The sequence below is a fragment of the Corythoichthys intestinalis genome, chromosome 2, assembly GCF_030265065.1.
Source record: "Corythoichthys intestinalis isolate RoL2023-P3 chromosome 2, ASM3026506v1, whole genome shotgun sequence".
NCBI lineage: Eukaryota > Metazoa > Chordata > Actinopteri > Syngnathiformes > Syngnathidae > Corythoichthys > Corythoichthys intestinalis.
In genome coordinates this window covers 9,650,112-9,674,077 of record NC_080396.1, presented here as the reverse complement: position 1 = coordinate 9,674,077, position 23,966 = coordinate 9,650,112, and the positions used below count along the sequence as shown (strand labels likewise).

The following is a 23,966-nucleotide window of genomic DNA, read 5'->3' as shown; positions in this document are numbered from 1 at the left end:
GTGTGTACCTTGCTAGAGACCCCTCACATCCTGTCAGTTAAGGACTTCCTATTACCTCGTAGACCCCATTGGACCCCGTGCAGAGTGATGAGCACGCCTGATGTCCGACGACAAAACTTCTTATTGTATGTCAGCCAACCTTAACAGAGCCTCAAGTAATTTCACGCCAACCCTGACGCACGAGTTCTGGACCAACCCACCAAGAGCTGCTCAGTCATTTATGATTGTCTCACAATCAAGAGCCTTCAATTTCCTGGCCTGATTTCATTTTTGCGTCCAAATTTGAGAAACAATGAGCTCCATGGCGACAGAAATTGTTGCTTTTCTCCTGAATATCTCAGGGTGGATCCTGGTGTCATCCACACTTCCTACCGACTATTGGAAGGTCTCCTCAGTGGACGGGACAGTTATCACTACGGCGACCTTCTGGTCCAACCTGTGGAAAACATGCGTGACCGATTCCACTGGCGTGTCCAACTGCAAGGACTTTCCCTCAATGCTTGCTTTGGATGGTGAGTCGAGTTCAAATTCTGCCATAATCTTTAGGTTGAAAGCTGTTTTAATTCCAACCTTTGACAAGAAGGTGATTAGGTCAAACCTCTGTGAAGTTGGCCCCCTATCAGACGTGAATTGATATAAAAATGAAGTCAATTGTTTGTGCTATGTTTGTCCTGTAAAAGGTTTTGTTTGTGCTGCTATCGTTTTAAAGATATTTACAATTCTTTTATAGGTCAAATTGAGGTCAACCAACCCATGTTTACAAATTAAAAATGGCTAAAAATGGTGTCAATCGTTTGTGCTGTGTTTGTGTTTTTTTGTGCTGTAAAAATTCTCGTTTGTGCTGCTATCGTTTTATAGATATTGAGATATTATTTTCGAGTGATGACGTCAATCGCTGCTCCGCAGTCATGGCTGACAGAGCATACCAACTTAAGGTGTGCATCGGCACTGCCCAGACGATTCGATTACGTTTCGGAGGGCCACGATTCGATTCGGTTCAATTCGGCAATGCATCACGATGCATTAAAGCTTGGGATGCATTAAAATTCTAAAGCAAAGCATATTTTTCGTGAATCATGAGGCAACATAAGCGATCAGACATTAAACAACTTTTTATTGGCTCTTGTGTCACTCCTGGTTGAAGTCAAATGAAAATACTTTCAGATACACAGTGGGGAGAACAAGTATTTGATACACTGACAATGGGAAAACCCATTGGCAGTGTATCAAATACTTGTTCTCCCCACTGTATACAGTATATTTAAAGTGATCCTCTGATTTAAATACATGTAGGCTCTAATAAACCACAGTTGTTCTCTTGTACTAAAATATGTTGTTAGAAACACATAAAATGTTAAATCAATGGCAATATTTTATAATATTTAGTCCATATTTTGACCGTTAGTTGGCGCCATGGTTTGCGGGCTTGCAGTGATGACGTCATTGGTATCTTTCCAAATGTGTTCAGCAATTCCTTGTTGCTGCCTAAACTTGTGAAGTAAAATGCCACGATGTGCTGCTTTTGGATGCAATTTCCAGTCAAATGGAAAAAGGGGGAGTGAAGTCAGTGGTCAAGGTGGAATTATTATTTTTAGTGAATAAATGTGCATAAGTGGAAGCTTCTCCCCCTTTTTGGTCCCTGTATGCATGTATCCTACCCACCACGCGTTACAACTGGCGCCCGAACATTTTTCCTGGATCCTCAGTCAAGTAAGAGTCCCATCGCGTCTGCAATAATGGTTTTGGATCTGTCCATTTATTTTTATTCGTCGGTCCCACAGCGGCTTTTCGGATCAGTCTATTTTGTGGAATCGACGGCCTAATCGCTGCTGCGATATTGCCATGGGATCGGTCTAATTCCTGGATCTTCGAGTGAGTAAAAAACGCGGATTTGGATTAGTATTGCTGTCTTTTTTGTTGACTATTCTTTGTGGGAGTTTTCCCCAAATCATACTAAATAATTAAAGCACTATGGCACGCTACAGTGACGACAGTGACTCTGACGTGGACCTTACGTACTGCTGAGCTCCCGAGTGAAGAGTGGTCAAGGTGGAAATATTATTTTTTGTGAATAAATGTGCATAAGTGGAAGCTTCGCCCCTTTCTGGTACTTTTATACACGTATCCTAGCTACCACGCATTACAATGTACAAGACCTAGATTACACAAGGTGTGCTCTTTGGCCTGTACTGTATGTAAAGCACACGACAGCTCTGGATGCTAACAATCTACATAATTATATTGGGAAAACGTTTGAAAATGCAATATGCTTACCTTGAATATCTGCTAATAAAACCGGAGTTCCCGAATCCCAACAGCATGCACTCTCGCTCCCAACAGGACTCTCTCGCATCACCAGTTTTGCCCAACTTTTGTCTTATCAGGTATTTGCTGCACGCATTTTTCCCTGAAGCTCGTCTTGTGAACGACCGACAGTGCTGTCCTGCTCTTCACTTTTCAGATCTGGTCAAATAGGAAGGGTAGAACTGACGACATGTTGGGAAAGCTAACGAGTGACAAGCTGGAATTTTGGCATTCGGGGCCAGTGACGTCACGCACTGCGACGTAACAAGAATGGCGACCTATCACTTAAAATAATTTTACAAACTTTATTAAAACAAAAACATTAAGAGGGGTTTTATTATCAAATTATTATAACTCATACTAACATTTATGTTTTAAGAATTACTTGTCTTAAAAAAAGAGGATCTCTTTAAAAAAAACTGATCACAGCATTTAATTATTGCTTTGAATGAGACCAGGGCTTTCTCATTTTTTTACACACAGTAGCAGCCTTTCACACAGTGCAAGATCTGAACTCCTGTGCAAAATCAGTAATAACAGTCACTGTATTTTAGTCACAACGACCCATCAATAAAAATATTCAAGTAAATATTAAAGAAAACGACAAAGAAAATATTGTAGTGCAGCGGCATCTTTATCGCAATATCAATCCAGGGATCAGTTCAGTTGCAAACAAAACATCAACAAAATTGCAATGTAGAACAAAAGTAAAATGTAGGCCTAGCCCACTATATTTGTGCAATAGAGGTCAGATCGCGCCTAAAAAATCCAGCCCGACCCGACACGGCCCGCTTTTTTGTTGTTGTTTTTTTGTTGGAGTGACGCGGGGGGAAAAAAGCAGCAGCAGCAATTTATTTTCATTTCTTCGAGTTGGCAGAAAAAAACGCAAGTTTTCTTAATGTTTAAATAGTCTACATATTTTTATGATCATTATAAATTCATTTACACAACGAAATAACGCTGGGAAAGTTTAATATAAAAAAAGACCATGCGGTTTTGCAAACACACAGAGGAGAAGATTCAAAAATCACTGATGAGTGGTTTAAAGCTGCCCTTCCCACTATAAAACACACACCTGGTAAGAATTGTCTTAAAGAAAAGCATTGTCAAAATGGCCGCTGAGTGTTCCTCTCCACCAATCCGCCTAGCCAGGTGTTACTCAAGCACGATTGGGAGCACCTGGGGGGAAAAGTTCATACACATTTGTCCTGCCACGCCCCCTCGCTCCTAGCTTTCCGTTACACTAGTACTAAACATACAAACACATTACTAAGTATTGAGCTATAATAATGTAATGTCCGTAACTGTCTAACGCTCTGGACGTGTGAGCAAGTGGAGTGAGAGCGAGAACAGGTTGGGAGGGAGATAGTGATAACAATCAGCTTAGAGTGTTACACACAGAGAAGGGCTATTTCAAGAGAAAAATAGTTAAGCAACTGAGGTTTAGGAGGGCACGTACACACCATACCTCTGCCTAGGGGCTGCAGGCGGGGGTGAGGAGAGTGTGTGAATGGATGTAATTGCGTTTGGAGGACAGAGGCCGCTGTCACAGTGACTATGGCTACAACGCTTGGGAGACACATGCATTACTGACATAATAATGATCATGACTTAATAACGTTGATAAGGGCACTTGCTCAGTTAACTCATTCACTCCCAGCCATTTTCACCTGAGCAAGGCCCTTCGCTCCCGGCCGTTTTACTGGATTTTGACTGATTTTGCAAGGTCCACAGAAAATTCTGTTCTATTGCTACATAAACATGGAACCCACCAAAAGAAAGATTAGACTCTCTTCTTTCAGCAGGAAAAACATAAGTTACTGTCTTTCTCCATTCTTTAGAAATCAGCATTACAAAATAGCTTAGTTTGAGCAATTTTCCAATTTCTGATGAAAAAACAGAGAAATTGAGCTTTTTGTGAAAGCATACATTTCAAACATAACTTTGACTACAGCTATTTTTTGCTTTAGTTATGTCAGGAAAGCTCAAATTTGAACTCCTAGACAAGTGTTACCTCGAAAGCTTGATTACAGAAATGAATACGACCCCAACCATAGATTGCTTTTCTTCGAAGACTTTATAAACAAGAGCTCTTGGGTACAAAATGATGCGACCCAGCCAGGAGCTGTAATCACCCAGAAAGCACGAAGCAGTACAATAGAGGCTGGACATTTATAATGTTGAAAACGGCGGTGCCGAAGCCCACCGTGAAACGATACTTTACCAAGAAATGAAACTCATCATCTCACAAGCCTGGGTATTTTTCCATACAAAAACATCTTTGAGCTGAGCCCTTGAGCACCGGTCCCGGGTGGAACAACGATAAGATAACACAGTCCTCCCTTGTATTCATTCAGGGCATATTGAAAAATAGGAACACAACACTCCATATTTGGGCATATGGTGATACAGTCGAGGCCATGAGAAGGCACACTCAACAGATTAATGCTATAATGTTCTCAAGCAAGCATAACAAAACGCATACAAAATATGATGTATATGGGTTGTGTTTTAAGCATGAATAAAATTCTCTCACAATTTACATCCCAAACATCTGAATAATGTTTTCCTTTTACAAAATAACATAAACAACAAGACAAATAGAGCTTTTGATAGCACAGTAACAATTTATTTACACATAACTAACTGAGATGATGCTGTTGTAGGCGCGACAGCTGGGTTAACTTTTCCCTCATCGCCGCGTGTCTCATAAAGATGTTTTTTTTTTGAGTCTCTGTGGGGTCTGCTCGGTGAGCAGCATGGACTCAACTCATTGTCCGCTGCACTGGTGGTTTCGGTCGTTCTGCTCGGTCGTCCAGTGCCTGGCATCCTGGGTGTCCTCGCGGTTGTTCTGCTCGGTCGTCCGCCGCCTGGCATCCTTGCGTCAGCGCCCCGGCCGTGCTGCCCAGCTGTTCGTTGCTGTTGTAACAGGTTGCAGGTCTTACCAAATGCGCTACTGCCCTCCAGTGGCCAGTTTTATTGCTTTAAAATGGATTTTCAGCTTTGTGCTTTGGGGCTCAGTTGAATCAGAACCCAGAGATGTCTTTTAAGGAAAAAAAAACATAAAAGCCGTATAAATACATCTTTGGGACACGGAAACAATTAAAAATACAACATATTTATACGTATTTTTGGGAGCAAATGAGTTAAGAGGGCAAGGTCCAGTGCTTGAGCACCACCTGGCACGTCTCAATATCGATAAAACGATAACAGCACAAATGTACAATAAACAAACCATTTTTAGCCATTTTTAATAAAAATGGGGGTCTGGTTAACCTTAGATTGACTTATAAAAATTGTTGATAACTCAAAAACGATAGCAGCACAAACAGTTTTTTTTTTCAGCACAAACCTAGCAAACGAATGACATATTTTTTGTATTAATTCGCGTCTGATAAGGGACCAATTTTAGGTCAGTCATTACCTTTGTTCTTGTTATCAAGCGTACATCCAAGTATGTCGGGGCCTGATGATTGCAGCTGTGTGTCTGGGTTTCTTCAGTGCCATACTTGCGCTTCTTGGAATGAAGTGCACAAAAGTTGGAGGCTCAGAGACCACCAAAGCTCGCTTGGCAGTATTTGCAGGATTTCATTACATCGTCAGCGGTAAAAGTTATTATCCTAAACACCAGAGTGAAATTTAGCTCTGCCCTTGAAATTAAAGGAGTTCCTCTTAAACTGCATCTATAGGCTTGTGCTGCATGACTGCCTGCTCCTTATATGCTCACAGGATCACTACGGACTTCTTTGACCCGCTCTTCGTTGCTCAAAAGTAGGTAATTGCAACATCTTAATTGTTCAAATTTGTTCTCTGTACATGACATTTAGAGCTTTCGAATGGTACCAAATGCAAATGGATTTTTTTAGCCTTTGATTGCAGTGTGAAATGAAATTCTCTACAGTGCAAAGTCTTAGTCAAAATGCAATTGCGTGTTTTAGCTTTTTGATTTCTCTGGCAGGTTTGAACTTGGAGCTGCGCTTTTCATCGGCTGGGCTGGATCTGTGTTATGCATCTTGGGAGGTTTGATTTTCTGTCTCTCCCTATCAGCGGGCTCCAACCTCAGGCAAGTTCAATGTAACGATTGGAAGTACTCACAGATTATGGGCGACGGTTCTTAGCAAAATTTATATTAAAGGACCAATATGCCAAAACAATATACCAAAAATGGCACTGCAACAGGACCAAAATACAGTCTCTGACAAAAGTCTTGTCGCTTATCCATTTTGTAGAAACAATTGCTAGGGGTGTCAAACGATTAAAATTTTTAATCGAGTTAATTACAGCTTAAAAATTAATTAATCGTAATTAATCGCAATTCAAACCATCTTTAAAGTATGCCATATTTTTTCTGTAAATTATTGTTGGAATGGAAAGATAAGACACAAGGCGGATATATACATACAACATACTGTACATAAGTACTGTATTTGTTTATGATAACAATAAATCCACAAATGGCATTATTAACATTCTTTCTGTTTAAGTGATCCATGGATAGTAAGACTTGTAGTTCATAAAAGATAAATGTTATAGTTAGAAGTTATTGTAATTTTATATTAAAACCCCTCTTCATATTTTCGTTTTCGTTTCGTTTTAATAAAATTTGTACAATTTTCAATCAAAAGTAGTTAATATAACAATAATAAGAATAAAAATAACAATAATAAGAATTGAGTGACCAAACTCTGAGTAATGCCAGTTCACTTTGCATTGTTGTTTAGCTGTGTGAGAATAGGGCCTCATTACTACAGACTGAAGTGCTTTTCTTTTTGTGAACATTATTTTTTTGAGAGATAGCAATATTATTTTTGTTGTGCTTTCACTAAATGATACTTCTGTTTGTTGTGAAGGAGTTGCAGAAGCGTATGCCAATAAAAGGCGCAGCCCAAAGAACGCCTGTGTCCACTCGCCTTTATAACAGATATATCTCTGAGCATATCTTACCCAAAACACAACAAGTGACACATAATTGCCACTAAAAGAAAGCAAACTTACCGAAATATGTGTGGAGCACAAAGCAACAGCATAAACGTCTCACAACTACTAATTCTCCCACTATTAGAAGGAATAACATTAGTATGGAACGGCGCTGCGCTGCCCCCAAGCGGCCGGTGGCATTCTCTTCACTCTTAATGTCCATAAACGGCCTCATTGAAATCTGTTTGAGGCAATGCGAGAGCGGCTCATTCAGTGCATGCGTTAATTGCGTCAAATATTTTAACGTGATTAATTTTAAAAAATAATTAACGCCCGTTAACGCGATAATTTTGGCAGCCCTACTAATAACCGGACTTTTAATTATCAATTGGTTTCAGAAATGGCTCATATGAAAGCTAAGACCCTCCCAAATGATGTTGAATGTACAAAAATATATTTGTTTCACTGAAAAAAGATTTGTCATTTAATGAAGACATATAGGTCAAATTTTGGCAAGACAAAAGTTTCGTCGCCCACAGAAAGTAGTGTGAAAATTGAACAAAAAATGTACAGTACTTCAAATACAAAAATATGTTACATAACATAAGTGAATTCAGTAGTGGGGCTGTGGGATCCAAATTTAATACTTCCATGGGCTTGAAGGACTGCATCCATGCGGTTCAGCAAGGATTCATCCAAGTCATCAGGAACATCACAGAAAGCAGTCTTGCATGCCTCCCAGAGTTCATCAACATTCTTGGGTTTCGTCTTCCATGCTTCCTCTTTCATCCTGCCCCAGACATGCTCAATGGTGTTCGTGTGTGGTGACTGGGCTGGCCAGTACTGGAGGATCTTGATCTTCTTTGCCTTGAGGAACTTTTAGAGATTGAAGTATGCGATGGAGCACCATCTTGCTGCAGAATTTGCCCCTTTTTATGGTTAGGAATGTAAGAGGCAGCAAAGATTTGTTGATATTTCAGACTGTTTATGTTACCTTCCACCCTGCAGATCTCTCAGGGTGCAGACAATTGAAAAACCGTGTGGCATTTGCCAAGGCCCACAGCCTGTCAAAAGGATGGATGCTGAAAAAATGGGCAAAAGGTGGATTTTTGCAGGAGACCTACTGGAGCCTGCATGGATCTGAGATTCACTCAGAAAACAGTGAAATTTGGTGGTGGCAAAATCATGGTCTGGGGTTACATCCAGTATGGGGGTGTGCCAGGGTACCCGCGGGTTATTAAAAGTATTAAAAAAGCACTGAATTTAGTTTTCCACTATTAAAGGTATTAAAAGTATTAAATTAGCTGTCGAACGTCTGGAATTTTTTCACCGTGGTTTTAATTTTCAAGAACATCTCAGTGCAACCTAAATTATATCCGTGACGAAGTTGTTGTTTTTTTTTAAATCCATAACGAAGATGACGCGTAGAATTTTTACGATGCTCTGCACCTCGTGCGTGCGGGCCGTTAGCATCATTAGCATCAACATCATAACAGCAGGCAATCGCACAGTACTGTGTGCTAACGCAAGGAACTGCTCAGATGCCTTAGTTGTTATGTTTGACGAAAGCCTCAACAAGACAACCAAGTCCAAACAGTTGGACCAGCATGTGAGGTATTGGACCAAGTCGCATCCAGATACATTGGGTCGCAGTTTATGGGTCATGCGAAGGCAGTGGACCTGCTTAACATTTCAAAGTAAGTTGCCAGTTTCTCCAATTAAAATGTGTTAGATGCAATAATGTATTTCTGTACGGTTTGCCTTTCGAATGAATGTGAATTTCGCAGTTTTTGCACTAGCCTTAGCATGGATAAACCAGAGTCGTAGAGTCACCATCACTCTCAGATACACAACACGGTTGACACTGTCTATTATTGGAACGAGTGCGGGGTGACGTTGATCTGAATAACAATGCATTGTGATGGGCAAATTACAATGTAGGTGATAGTAAAACACCTCCTGGTATATTTACATGTTTTTCTTGATTAAATAAGAGTATGGATTCTGATTAAAAGAAATGTCTTCAATAGCTAACAAAGGATTAACATGTGTTTTGTATACTTCTTGTAATGTGATTAGAAAAAAACGATTACCAAGGGAAATGGTCATGTGTTTTTGTTTTGTTTTGTTTTTTTGTGGTAATTAATGGTAAACTACTGCCATTTAGTGGCTGTTTTTTAAACTTTCACTGCCAATTGCAATCACTTTACAGTTAAGGTGGCCAACTTGACAATCACCTACCGACCACCTTGACTAGGTCCTCTTAAAAGGGAAACCTTTTGTATTGCAAATGTAATTTCTGAAGTTGCTTTACAATAATAGTGTAAAATCCATTTTATCCTGGGAAAAAAAACACTCTGAAAGACCTTATATTTAAATGTGTTTTAATTGTATCTTCAATAAATGTGCATTCTTTTGTCAAACACACTTAGTAATTGAGGTTAAATTTGATGCTCAGTGCTTTATTTTTTTTTAATATGATTCAATATTATCTAAATAATGGGTGCGAGAAAAGTATTAATTTTCAGTTGAAATGCCATTTAAAAAGGTCTTAAAAGTCTTGAATTTAGATTTATCAATCCTGGGGGGACCCTGTGTGCGATAGATCTGCAGGGTGGAAGGCAACATAAATAGTCTGAAAAATCAACAAATCTTAGCTGCCTCTTACATTCCTAACCATAAAAAGGGACCAATTCTGCAGCAGGATGGTGCTCAATCGCATACTTCAATCTCTACCTCAAAGTTCCTCAAGGCAAAGAAGATCAAGATGCTCCAGGACTGGCCAGCCCAGTCACCAGACATGAACAGGATGAAAGAGGAAGCATGGAAGATGAAACACAAGAATGTTGATGAACTCTGGGAGGCATGCAAGACTACTTTCTTTGATGTTCCTGATGACTTCATCAATAAATTGTATGAATCCTTGTCGAAGCCCATGGAAGTCATACAAAATATTACATTTGGATCTCACAGCACCACTACTTAATTCACTTATGTTATGTAATATATTTTTCCATTTGAAGTACATTTTTTGTTCAATTTTCACACTACTTTCGGTAGGCGACAAAACTTTTGTCTTGCCAAAATTTGACCTTTATGTCTTCATTAAATGATACATCTTTTTTCAGTGAAACAAATATATTTTTGGACATTCACCATCATTTGGGAGGATCTTAGCCTTCATACAAGCCATTTATGAAACCAATTGGATAATTAAAAGTCAGGTTATTAGCAATTGTTTCTACAAAATGGATAAGCGACAAGACTTTTGTCAGGGACTGTAGTGAAGCACACAAATTCTGTTTCGTTCCCCCTTTTGGCTGCCAGATACGATGCACACATAGACGCCATGTGGTGCTCAAGCACCGGCCCTTCCACTCTTAACCAAGTCGATTGCCCAACCCGTCCTTGCCAGGAACCGCCATTGCCTACAGAGCTCTGGCAACCTGCATGAAGACAAACTATCTGGTTAGGGGCTGACAATTGGCTTATCAATTGAGATCTGTTTTCGAAGTATTTCTATTGAAGTATTAGGGCCATTTAATGAGTAATTGAAGTGCAAATCTTACGTATGACGGGAATACATACGGCATGTCAAAGTTAGGATACTTCTTTGTCACAAAAAACCTTCATGGAGTTTGGTTCTTTTATGACTTTATTATGGGTGAACAGAAAAAAGTGATCAAATCTGCTGGGTCAAAAATATACATACAGCAGCGCTAATATTTGGTAACATGTCCCTTGGCCATTTTCACTTCAATTAGGCGCTTTTGGTAGCCATCCACAAGCTTCTGGTTGAATCTTTGACCACTCCTCTTGACAGAATTGGTGCAGTTCAGTTAAATTTGATGGCTTTCTGACATAGACTTGTTTCTTCAGCATTGTCCACAAGTTCTCAATGAGGTTTAAGTCAGGACTTTGGGAAGGCCATTCGAAAACCTTAATTCTAGCCTGATTTAGCCATTCCATTACCACTTTTGATGTGTGTTTGGAGTTATTGTCCTGTTGGAACACCCAACTGCGCCCAAGACCCAATCTTCGGGCTGATGATGTTAGGTTATCTTGAAGAACTTGAAGGTAATCCTCCTTCTTCATTATCCCATTTACTCTCTGTAAAGCACCAGTTCCACTGGCAGCAAAACAGCCCCACAGCATAGTACTACCACCACCGTGCTTGACGGTAGGCATGGTGTACTTGGGGTTAAAGGCCTCACCTTTTCTCCTCCAAACATATTGCTGGGCTTTGTGGCCAAACAGCTCGATTTTTGTTTCGTCTGAACACAGAACCTTCCTCCAGAAGGTCTTATCTTTGTCCATGTGATCAGCAGCAAACTTCAGTCGAGCCTTAAGGTGCTGCTTTTGGGGCAAGGGCTTCCTTCTTGCACGGAAGCCTCTCAGTCCATGGAGATGCAAAACACGCTTGACTGTGGACACTGACACCTGTGTTCCAGCAGCTTGTAATTCTTGGCAGATCTGCTTTTTGGTGATTCTCGGTTGAATCTTCACCCTCCTGACCAATTTTCTCTCAGCAGCAGGTGATAGCTTGCGTTTTCTTCCTGATCGTGGCAGTGACAAAACAGTGCCATGCACTTTATACTTACAATTGTTTGCACTGTTGCTCTTGGGACCTGCAGCTGCTTTGAAATGGCTCCAAGTGACTTTCCTTACTTGTTCAAGTCAATGATTGTTCAAGTCAATAATCACTCACAAGAAATTGCTAATTCGTGTTGCTGTATGTATATTTTTGACCCAGCAGATTTGATCACTTTTTCTGTTAACCCATAATAAAGTCATAAAAGAAGCAAACTTCATGAATGTTTTTTGTGACAAAGAAGTATCTGTTCCAATCACTCTATCGGAGAAAAATCAGAGTTGTAGAAATAACTGGAAACTCAAGAGAGCCAACACATTATGTTCTTCACAAGTGTATGTAAACTTTTGACCACAACTGTATGTTCAATTGAATTAATTCCTCCTGATCTTTGCAGAGTCCATCACTCTTCAAGGGGCGCTGCCGTGTTCACGCACACTCATGGAGAGCGTAGCAAAGCCAACAACAGCCTCCAAAGAGAGCTTCTGGAGCCATCGAGGAAGTTCGGAAGAAACGCTTATGTGTGAAATTGCTGGTCAACGCGACATGAATTTTGAAAGCGAAATATTGTAACACATGATATTTATATGTGATTTTGTTTGTTTGTTTTTAAGTGTAAGATTAGTTTTTTTCTCAGGCACGAATGAGCAACAGTTGCTTGTCAAGATGATGAAAGGTGAGCTTCTGTTCATATTATCAAAGCAGAAAGATGGGTTGTATGAGTGTCTTTCATTGGATTTCTATCCTGAATGATATGACCTCCATGGACCACTAGGTCACATCTGTCAGAGAATCAGCAGACTTGACAGGCGGTTTCCCCACCAATAAGCCATCAATCTGCACCTCTGAATAATCATCAGGACAAACTTCAGGCAGCGCCCCACACGTGTTCCTAAACAAGTGTCAAGTGTTCATGGCATTGCAGAAAGGTGGTGTTGTGGTTTTTGACTCATTCACTCCCAGCCGTTTTCACCGGAGCAACCCCCTTCGCTCCCGGCCGCTTTACTGGATTTTGGCTGATTTTGCAAGGCCCACAGAAAATTCTGTTCTATTACTATATAAACATGGAACCCACCAAAAGAAAGATTATACTCTTCTTTCAGCAGAAAAAAAGTTAGTTCATATCTTTTTCCATTCTTTAGAAATCAGCATAAGAAAAAAGCTTGGTTTGAGCAATTTTCCAATTTCTGATGAAAAAACGGAGACATTGAGCTTTTTGTGAAAGCATACATTTCAAACATAACTTTGACTTTAACCCTTTAACACCGAACGTGTCGGCAGCGACGTGTTTACGCATATCGTCTTTGAAGCTTCGTCATGTTGTAATTACGTCAACCACGTGCCGCTGGTTGGTCTCATTTGAAAGTGCGGAAGTTGATGTCCACACCAGTTTTTATTTGAAGTCAATCGACCAAGAAAAACGGGAGATAATGTCATTTGAGTTTTATAGTTTTATTGCACTCATAAATATGCATTCAAATGCTGCATGGACCATGTATCTATCTCCATATTTCCATCATTTCTTGTTCTTTTTCAAAACCAAAAGCAGCACAAAAGAGTACATATCCCAAGAGCCGTTCTGATGTCAAGAAGAACGAACTGAATGTGATCATTTTTAATAAATTTCCGAACGAGGCGCCAACTCATGAAAGGGAGACATGCAACGCAAGCAACGGCCGGTTGGTTTGAGCGAGTGACTTTGAAACGTGCAGAATGAATATAAAACTACATTTAGCGCAAGCTATTGCATTATTTCATTAACTCAAGGAGGAAGATGAGCTGTATTTGTCGTCTTTTTCTTTGCCTGAGTCGGCGTCTCGGCCCAAAGGAAAAAAAAAAAAAAAAAAAACTTTCTTGGGTCGGATGCCTGAAAAATGTGAAAATTTTGAATTGAACTGAACTACTTGTCAATATTTTTTTAAAGCACTTTTTTTCAATGTTATATATAAGTTTTTTCTTTACTATAATCTTTTCAATTTTTATGTAGATGTGTGTTCGAGAAGCTTGATTGCTTTTGATAAGGTGATGGGTACAACATTTAACTTCACAAAGAGATATCCTCCAAACCCTTTTTGTGTTAGATGATATATATAATTTTTTTCTCACTATTTTGCACTGTATATATATAAATATAACCTGTTTTGACCATAGTATGTGTAAAGGCCAAAAACGCCTATGACCATACCTGCTGTTTGTGTTGAATTGTCAAACATAAAACTGTTCAATCTTATTTTTTTCTATTGAATGTTTGTCCTAACAAGTTCAATAAATATGATCAAGCTTCAAAACGGTTGGTCGAGCATGTTTGGTTGTCAGTGGGACGTCGACATTACAAATTTTGAAAAAAGATTTTGGGATTTTTTTGTCTTTTTGGGTCCAAAGTGTAGATTAAAATTGGTCAGTGAAGAAAACAACAGTTTGGACATGAAGTTCAAGGTGTTCTGAAAAAAGGGACCCAACTTGGCCATTGTAAACAATTTTTTCTTTGAAATATAAAGGCAACATCAAATGCATGCAAATTCGGCCAAAATAGGCTTAGGTGTTAAAGGGTTAACACAGCTATTTTTTGCTTTAGTTACATCCCAAACAACTAAATAATGTTTTCGTTCTACAAAATAATATAAACAACAAGACCAATAGAGCTTTTTATCGCTAAGTAACAATTTATTTACACATAACTAAACTATTGAACTGTCAAACTATTTGCGCACATAACAATGGGGAAGGCTCTCGGCTGCTCCCGGTTGAATGAGGTGGCTCCCAGTAATCAGATGAGTCCAGATGAAGATCAGTCTCACTTTTTTCATCATCTTCATCATTGGGTTCAACCTCGGGCTAAGAAGTACCGCAACGTGAGCTCCGCACTACGCGTGTGGAACCTGACGCTGTTGTGGACGTCACAGTCTGTCTCATCAAGATAGATTTTTTTGAATCCTTCTTTGACAATGGTTTCGTTTTCTTTTCAAAACACTCCTCCAGTGTCCTTTGCCTTTTTTTCCCCCGATCGTTCTCCACATTTTTCTCAAATTCTCACTCGTCTTCCAACTTCTGTTTCCTGAATATTTTTCTTCACTTCCTTTCTTAGCCCGAGTTGAGTTATTACCAAATGCGCTACTGACCTCCAGTGGCCAGTTTTATTGCTTTAAAATGGGTTTTAAGCTTTGTGCATTATATCTTAGATAGATGGGAACCTATAGAAAAAAAAAATGCAAAAGACATGTAAATACATTTTTGGGACACTGAAGCAATTACAAATAGAACGTATTTATACGTTTTTGGGAGCAAATGAGTTAATACAGTATCAGCATGGGTTTTAAAAACCATACTGTAATAAAACATACCACTGTGTACGAATATACGTTTTCATTTTATTTATTATGTTATTTTTAGGTATCTAATTTGCTGTTCAATAATATATAGGTTCATAAATTTGAACATATGTTTGTGTCGTTTCATGTTTGGTAAATTAGCTTCTTCTCACATCAAAAGAAAAAAAATGTTGTTAAGGTTGGAAAACTATGAGTGACTAACGATTAGCTTTGCCGTCACATCAAATAAAAAAAATTTGCCGAAGCTTATGCCAATAAACGGTGCGGTCCAATGAACGCCTGTGTCCACTCGCCTTTCTCTGCCTCTTAGCTCTTAATGTGCAAAAAACGGCATCATTGTAATCTGTTTGAAGAAATGCATTAGCGGGTCATTCTGCGCATGCGTCAAATTCGGCAAATATTTTAACGTGATTAATTGAAAAAATTACTTTCCGCCAATTAACGCAATAAAGTTGACAGCACTAATGTGTTTATACAGTATAGATATATACATATGCATACACCCACATATATATACATACATACATACAAATATACACATACATATACATATATACTGTATACAGTCCCTGACAAAAGTCAATTATTGAATTGGTTTCAGAAATGGCTCATATGAAAGCTAAGACCCTCCCAATGATGACTGAATGATGTTGAATGTACGAAAATATATTTGTTTCACTGAAAAAAGATTTATCATTTAATGAAGACATAAAGGTCCGATTTTGGCAAGACAAAAGTTTTCTCGCCTACAGAAAGTAGTGTGAAAATTCAACAAAAAATATACTTCAAATACAAAAATATGTTACATAACATAAGCGAATTAAGTAGTGGTGCTGTGAGTTTCAAATTTAATATTTTCTATGACTTCCATGGGCTTCGGCAAGAATTCATACAATTTATTGATGAAGTCATCAGGAACATCAAAGAAAGCAGTCTTACATGCCTCCCAGAGTTCATCAACATTCTTGGGTTTCGTCTTCCATGCTTCCTCTTTCATCCTACCCCGGACATGCTCAATGATGTTCATGTCTGGTGACTGGGCTGGCCAGTCTTGGAGGATCTTGATCTTCTTTGCCTTGGAGCACCATCCTGCTGCAGAATTTGTCCCTTTTTATGGTTAGGAATGTAAGAGGCAGCTAAGATTTGTTGATATTTCAGACTATTTATATTGCCTTCCACCCTGCAGATCTCTCGCACACGCCCTTACTGGTTATTGTTTCTACATTATTTTAATAATGTTTGTAATGTGAGTAATAAGTAATATTCTCTTGCACATATTTATAGTTGTGCCCTTTCAAATGGTTTGATAGGGTTAGGTTAGTGCTAAGTATACTTCATGTACTGTATTTATTGGGTCAACCGTTGCTGAGTTTTTTGCAGTTAGTGTTTTTTTGGGAGGATGGGGGCGCCAAAGTGTCTTGTCGTCCTGGGCACCAGGCTAGGAACGCCACTGGAGATGCCAATTGTTTTTTAAAACTCTGTTTTTACAAAGCCAACATTTTAAATGAAATTACTAACTGTACGTCAGTTCACAAAAGCTTCACTGTACTACACTCAAGGCTGTTAAAGTCACACTGGGCAATTCACTGTTGATGACAGAATGTTAATTACTAGCCAGATCACTTTGACATTAAGCCGCTATGGCGTGTTTTAATTATAAATGTGAAGGAACAGTGAGATTTTAATGAAATGACTCATCAGCAGCCTTCAGGAATGACTGATGCCATGTTGCCAAAGGTTCCCGCCCAAATTGGGCTATTTTCAAAGACGGGAGAGAAATGCATTAGGTGGGTTGATCAAATTTGGGCTACTTTTGACAAAATTCAGTGGTTTTGGAAGGGCTTTTTTGATTAGTTTGAACAGCTTTTATGTCTAACACCTTGAAATTTAGCGCCTCACAACACATGAGCTGTAAACTGCATGTCATTACGGATTTGTAGGTACAAAGTAGGGCTGTCAAATGATTAAAAATTTTAATAGAGTTAATTACAGCTTAAAAATTAATTAATCGCAATTAATCGCAATTCAAACCATCTCTAAAATATGCCATATTTTTATGTAAATTATTGTTGGAATGGAAAGATAAGACACACGACGGATATATACATACTGTATATAAGTACTGTATTTGTTTATTGTAACAATAAATCGACAAATGGCATTAACATTCTTTCTGTTAAAGTGATCCACGGATAGAAAGACTTGTAGGTCTTAAACGATAAATGTTATAGTTACTAGTAATTTTATATTAAAACCCCGTCATGTTTTCGTTTTAATAAAATTTGTAAAATTTTCAATCAAAAGTAGAGTTAATATAATAATAAGAACAATAAAAATAACAATAATAAAAATAGAGTGAAAAGTTTTACGTGTATTTTGCATAGCTATTTTGATATGGAATGCCAGTTTATTTTGCATTGTTGTTTAACTGTGTGTCAGAATAGGGCCTCATTACTATAGACTGAAGTGCTTTTCTTTTTGTGAACATTATTTTTTTGGGGAGAGATAGGAATATTATTTTTGTTGTGCTTTCACTAAAGGATACTTACAGTGGGGAGAACAAGTTGGTTTGTTGTGCTTTCACTAAAGGTATGATACTTACAGTGGGGAGAACAAGTATTTGATACACTGCCAACTTGTTCTCCCCACTGTAAGTATCCTTTAGTGAAAGCACAACAAAAATAATATTCCTATCTCTCCCACTTATGTTTGTTGTGAAGGAGTTGCCAATAAACGGCGCGGTCCAAAGAACGCCTCTACTGTATAACATATATCTGTACATATCTTACCCAAAATACAACAAGAAACACATAACTGCCACTAAAAGAAAGAAAACTTACCGAAATATGTGTGGAGCACAAATAGCAATTTGCATTACATTGTGAATACAGCATAAACGTCTCACAACTACTAATTCTTCCACATTTAAAAGAAATAACATGAGCATGGAACGGCGCTGCCCCCAAGCGGCCGGTGGCATTCTCTTCACTCTTAATGTCCATAAACGGCCTCATTGTAATCTGTTTGAGGCAATATGCGAGATGGTCATTCACCCAAGCGCCAGCAGAGGGCGGCAAAACTCCATAACAACAAGTGAGCGTTGCAGTGTACTGTCATTTAAATCTGTCTGAGCGGGACATCTGCGTTAATTGCGTCAAATATTTTAACGTGATTAATTTAAAAAAATTAATTAACGCCTGTTAACGCGATAATTTTGACAGCCCTAGTACAAAGTCAAATTCAACAAAATAATTCCCCAAAATTAAAATGTGTTAGATGCACTCATGGGTCAAAGTGAAAAAAAATAATTTGACCGAAACTTTTTTTTTTAACAGTTTAGGTAAATCAACTTATTTTCATTCATTGGACATTCATAATGATGTTTTTAATGTAGGGAGAGTGGGGTAAGATGAGCCACTGGGTAAGTTGACCCACCCCTTGTATCTAAGCAACCGTGCTATATGTGGTCATGTGACCACAATGGCAGGAAGCCCTCACCATTGCCATCTTGCTGTGGTGAAAGAAAGCACTTTGGAAAATAGGTAAGCCTATTTTTACTAGAAAAGTTGTTTTTTGACTGTCAATGTAAATTTTCTGCATTTTAGGTAAAATGAGAGTTATGTCAAACAAGATTATCTAAGACTAAAATTATATGTTACACATATTGGTGTATTTGTAAGGTGTAAAAACTAGGGCTGTCAAAATTATCGAGTTAACGGGCGTTAATTATTTTTTTTAAAATTAATCACGTTAAAATATTTGACGCAATTAACACACATGCCCCGCTCAGACAGATTTAAATGACAGTACAATGAAAACCTCACTTGTTAATTGTGTTTTGAGGAGTTTTGTTGCCCTCTGCTGGCGCTTGGGTGCGACTGATTTTATAGGCTTCAGCACCCATGAGCATTGTGTAAGTAATTATTGTAAGGCTGTCAAAATTATCGCGTTAACGGGCGTTAATTAATTTTTTAAATTAATCACGTTACAATATTTGACGCAATTAACGCAGATGCCCCGCTCAGACAGATTTAAATGACAGCGCAGTGCAATGCCAACTTGTTACTTGTGTTTTTTGGAGTTTTGCCGCCCTCTGCTGGCTCTTGGGTGCGACTGATTTTATAGGCTTCAGCACCCATGAGCATTGTGAAAGTAATTATTGACATCAACAATGGCGGGCTATTAGTTTATTTTTTGATTGAAAATTTTACACATTTTAGTAAAACGAAAACATTAATAGGTGTTTTAATATAAAATTTCTATAACTTGTATTAACATTTTTCTTTTAAGAACTACAAGTCCCTTTATCCATGAATCGCTTTAACAGAATGTTAATAATGTTAATGCTATCTTGCTGATTTATTGTTATAATAAACAAATACAGTCCTTACGTACCACATGTTGAATGTATATATCCATCTTGTGTCTTATCTTTCCATTCCTGCAATAATTTACAGAAAAATATGGCATATTTTAGAGATGGTTTGAATTGCGATTAATTGCGATTAATTACGATTAATTAATTCTTAAGCTGTAATTAACTCGATTAAAAATTTTAATCGTTTGACAGCCCTAGTAAAAACATGTGAATCACTTACTTCAAAATTTTTTTAAGCTAGCCTGCTTTTCACAAAATGGTGGCTATGAGGCAAATTGAGCCCAAGGTTTTGGGGTAAATTGAGCCAGTGGTTCAACTTACCCCATAAAGCACTGAAATTCAGATGAATCCTTGATGTAATAAACACTATTTTTCTGAAGTACGCTCAACTGATTTGCTGTGTTTATCAAATTCAGACGAATACATACATTCAACATACAGTACATAAGTACTGTATTTGTTTATTATGACAATAAATCCTCAAGATGGCATTTACATTATTAACATTCTTTCTGTGAGAGGGATCCACGGATAGAAAGACTTGTAATTCTTAAAGGATAAATGTGACTTTGTATATTGTGACTAAATATTGCCATCTAGTGTATTTGTTGAGCTTTCAGTAAATGATACTGTAGCCATTTAACTTCTGCCCAAATGCATGATGGGAAGTGCAACCATGACTGTGCGTCGTGGTACCAATTGATATATCTTCTCTGTGTTGGGAAATAACATAGGGTGTTAAGAAAAAGATCATCTACTACCTTTCTTCCCCACATTACTTCCCACGATTATTCTAATCGTTGGGAGAGGGATTGTGAGGCTTTAGCCATTTAAAAAAAAGGCTCCAAAGGCTGCCAAAATTCACTCCTCATTTTACGCTGCCTTTTAGCTCTATATACTGTATGGGTAAAACGGCGCCATTATAGAATGAACGCGACAATGCGTGAGTGGGTCGTGCAGCGCATGCGTTATTGCGTTAAATATTGTAACGTGCTAAATGTAAAAAATATTAATTCTCGCCGTTAACGTGATAAATTTGATAACCTTAAACTAAAGACTCTGGAAGAGTGTAACACATTATGTCTGTAACGTTAAATACAATTAGAAAACGATTTAATTAAAAAATATATATATATATTTAAAAAAGGCATGTCCGATATTTTTTTGCCGATTCCGATACCCGATCGATCGGGACATCGCTAGTTTTAATATAAAATTACTATATCTTGTACTCACATTTATCTTTTAAGAACTACAAGTTTTTCTATCTGTGGATCCCTTTAACAGAACGAATGTTAACAGTGTTCATGCCATCTTATGGATTTATTGTTATAATAAACAAATACAGTACTTATGTACAGTATGTTGAATGTATATATCCGTCTTGTGTCTTATCTTTCCATTCCAACAATTATTTACAGAAACATGTAGGGCTGCAGCTATCGATTATTTTAGTAGTCGATTAATCGATGAAGTAGTTAGTTCGAATAATCGAGTAAAGGGAAAAGGAACAAGGAAAAATTAAAATACCTGAGCTGAGCCTCAAACGGTATTAAAAATAAATAAATGAGGATCTATGTAAAACAAAAGAACAATTGACTAACTTACTTGGCAAAAGTCCGCAAGCTTAAATGCTATAAAATGCTAACGTTTTTTTTCAATGCTCTTAACAAATGGTTCAGACTCATATTACCACAAAAAACGGCTAAATATACATATAAAATATATTACGAATGCATTAAAAAACATTAGCCCAAAGAAAAACTTAGCTTACGTTGGCCTTAACAGGGAGCAGTTGGATTCAGCCATGTGAAATGAGGCAGACCAGAGGGCAATGTGTCCACCCTAATCAATAAACTAAATGTAAACACTTTCAAAATAAAACATTACAACGCCACTTTAATTAAACGAATACTCGACGCAACAAAATTTAATTCGAATATTTTTTTCTAATCGAATCCTCGAGTTAATCGATTAATCTGTGCAGGACTAAACATATGGCATATTTTAGAGATGGTTTGAATTGCGATTAATTACGATTAATTTTTAAGCTGTGATTAACTCGATTAAAATTTTTAATCGTTTGACAGCCATAGTTAAAAGTAAACATTAATATAAATACAAAAAAAGAAATAATATTCAACAATTTAGAATAAATACATAAATGAATATACAGATTGAATTGAATTCAAATAAATAAAAGCTATTTGGTTCTGTTTGCCTTTGGTGGAACCACTAAAATTTTCTTATTTTATTTACGTTTTATTACGTTTTCTTTTTATAAAAATAAAAAATCCCAGAACCACACTGGGGGACCTATTGAATGACCTACAGAGAGCTGGGATGACAGTAACAAAGGCTACTATCAGTAACACAATGCGCCACCAGGGACTCAATACCATTTTTTTTTTTTTTTGGAAAGGTCATTATTTTGTTGGAAAGGTCATTATTTTGTGAAGCTTTGTCAGAAATGCATTCTGATGATTTCATTTTATAGTAGACATCCTGAAATAAAGGAATATGTTTTCATTTTGTCTCTATGTAGTTTTTCCTTGAATCCAGAACCAAATAAGTAAAATTAGGCTCATCTTACCCCACTCTCCCCTAAATGGAGTTTAATAACAATACAATATTTCAACACATGTTCGCTTAAAAAGGGCTATTAAAACCGAGCTATTACAACCCGCATCATTTTTTGTGAATCAATGAAAATGAGTAGCACAATATGAACTTATAAATGAAGGCATATTCTAGCCCCGTCTATTCCAAAGGCCAACGACAAAAATAAGAACCTGGAAATTGGCAAACTGCATGCACATACCGGATTCTTTCCAATTGGGTAGCTTAATCTTGTTGGTTTATTAAAATAGAGCTTAATTTATTTAGAGACATTAGAAGCTAGCAAAGGGCTGTAACGGCAGAAAAAAACGTTTATACATAAACAGGATTCAAAAAGAACTATCACTAACGCTTGTAAATTTTCTCATAGGCCTCTATTTCCTTATGCATTGGCACCCACTAGCGCTCCCTGCTGACAGATTTTAGTCACTACGACGGAGAACTTTAATCCACGTGCACTGTATTTTTATGCACTTTTTTTTGCATATTTTTGTGTGTTTTAAATCGTTTACTCGTGACAGGTGGATTTGCTTCTGCTTTTGACACCAATCTATTTAGAAATACTCCCAGAATGCACTTAAGAATCAGCTCTGGAAAATATTGTCAAAGTTGGTACAGTACTTCGACAATTATTTCTGTTGACAACAGAGGTTGCGCTAGACTTTTTCGTTGTCCGTCATTTTGACTGACTGGGTCATAAAAATCAGGTCATAATCTATTTTTACCCGTCACTTAAATTTTAAAAATAATAATAATGACATATTCAATAGTATTTAGTTTTCATTCATTTTTAATTAATATTGTAATGCTCGCTTGGCGGCGAAAAATTAGACACGGAAGTCGTGGTATTTTTCTCCCTCTTTTTACTCTGCTTACCGCCAGCAACACCAACAAAACAACAACTCCGCCCCCAAAGAAAAAGAGGCAACTATATACACAGGCGGCAATCTAGTCTACCAATTGGATGACGCGCTGGCACACCGGGTGCACCAATAAGAACCTCGCGTTGATGTATCAATCACGATGCCGCCGCCAGACCCCAGTGACGTTACAATATTCTGTCCGAACAAGCTTAACAGAATCCACACCGTGCCATCAAGCATATGAATATGTAACTTTTTCTCCGCAGTGACAAAAACAGCTGACTGTGGCCCCAGTAGGTAGGCTATATATGGAACAATGAAATTAACAGTTCACCTGCTGTGGCCTGAACGCAGTCTTCCTCTTGGTGCGCATAGACTTGAATTGCGTGCCCGCGTGTGCATAATCAAATGTCTCAAGTGGGATTCTTTCAGAGGCTATTGTCATGAGGTTTTGGACTTTTGCCTCGGACAGACGACTTAGTTCGGACACTCAGTTGCCTTGACATTTTTCCGAGTAAGGCAAACGACGTCATGCATTAAGAGAGACAATAGCTAATTAAAATGCTCACTCGCCACCCTGTGGTCTGGGGTGTGAATTGCAACCTGTCAGAATGACAGATGGACTTCAGTTTTTTCCATCACCGTTTTAAAAAACCGGTCAACGACGGAAAATATTCGGTTAACGCGACCCCTGGTTGACAAACATATATTATTGTCATTCAATAATGATTTAAAAAATATGGTTAATTATTAATTAGGCAGCTTATTGAAACAAAAAAAAAATACAATTTGTGGAACCTTTTCTCAGAAGAACTACATCTTTCATGATGCTTATCTGCAAAACAGATTCCACTACGTTGTGTCCATAACTGTTGACTTTTTTAGGTTATAGACAAGTTTCCAAGGTACTTCCGCTTTACTTCCGCATTTCGGCTCGCGACTTCTCATCTTTTCATGGGACAACA

General features: G+C 37.9%; 1 protein-coding gene across 1 annotated transcript; it reads left to right on the top strand.

The window, feature by feature from the left end:
- Positions 1–292: 292 nt before the first annotated feature.
- cldn10a (claudin 10a) lies at positions 293–12,562 on the top strand. The gene is made up of 4 exons (XM_057829465.1): positions 293–512; positions 5,748–5,909; positions 5,994–6,075; positions 12,210–12,562. The coding sequence occupies exons 1-4, from the start codon at positions 293–295 to the stop codon at positions 12,337–12,339; spliced, it is 594 nt and encodes a 197-aa protein (XP_057685448.1). The 3' UTR covers positions 12,340–12,562.
- Positions 12,563–23,966: the final 11,404 nt, after the last annotated feature.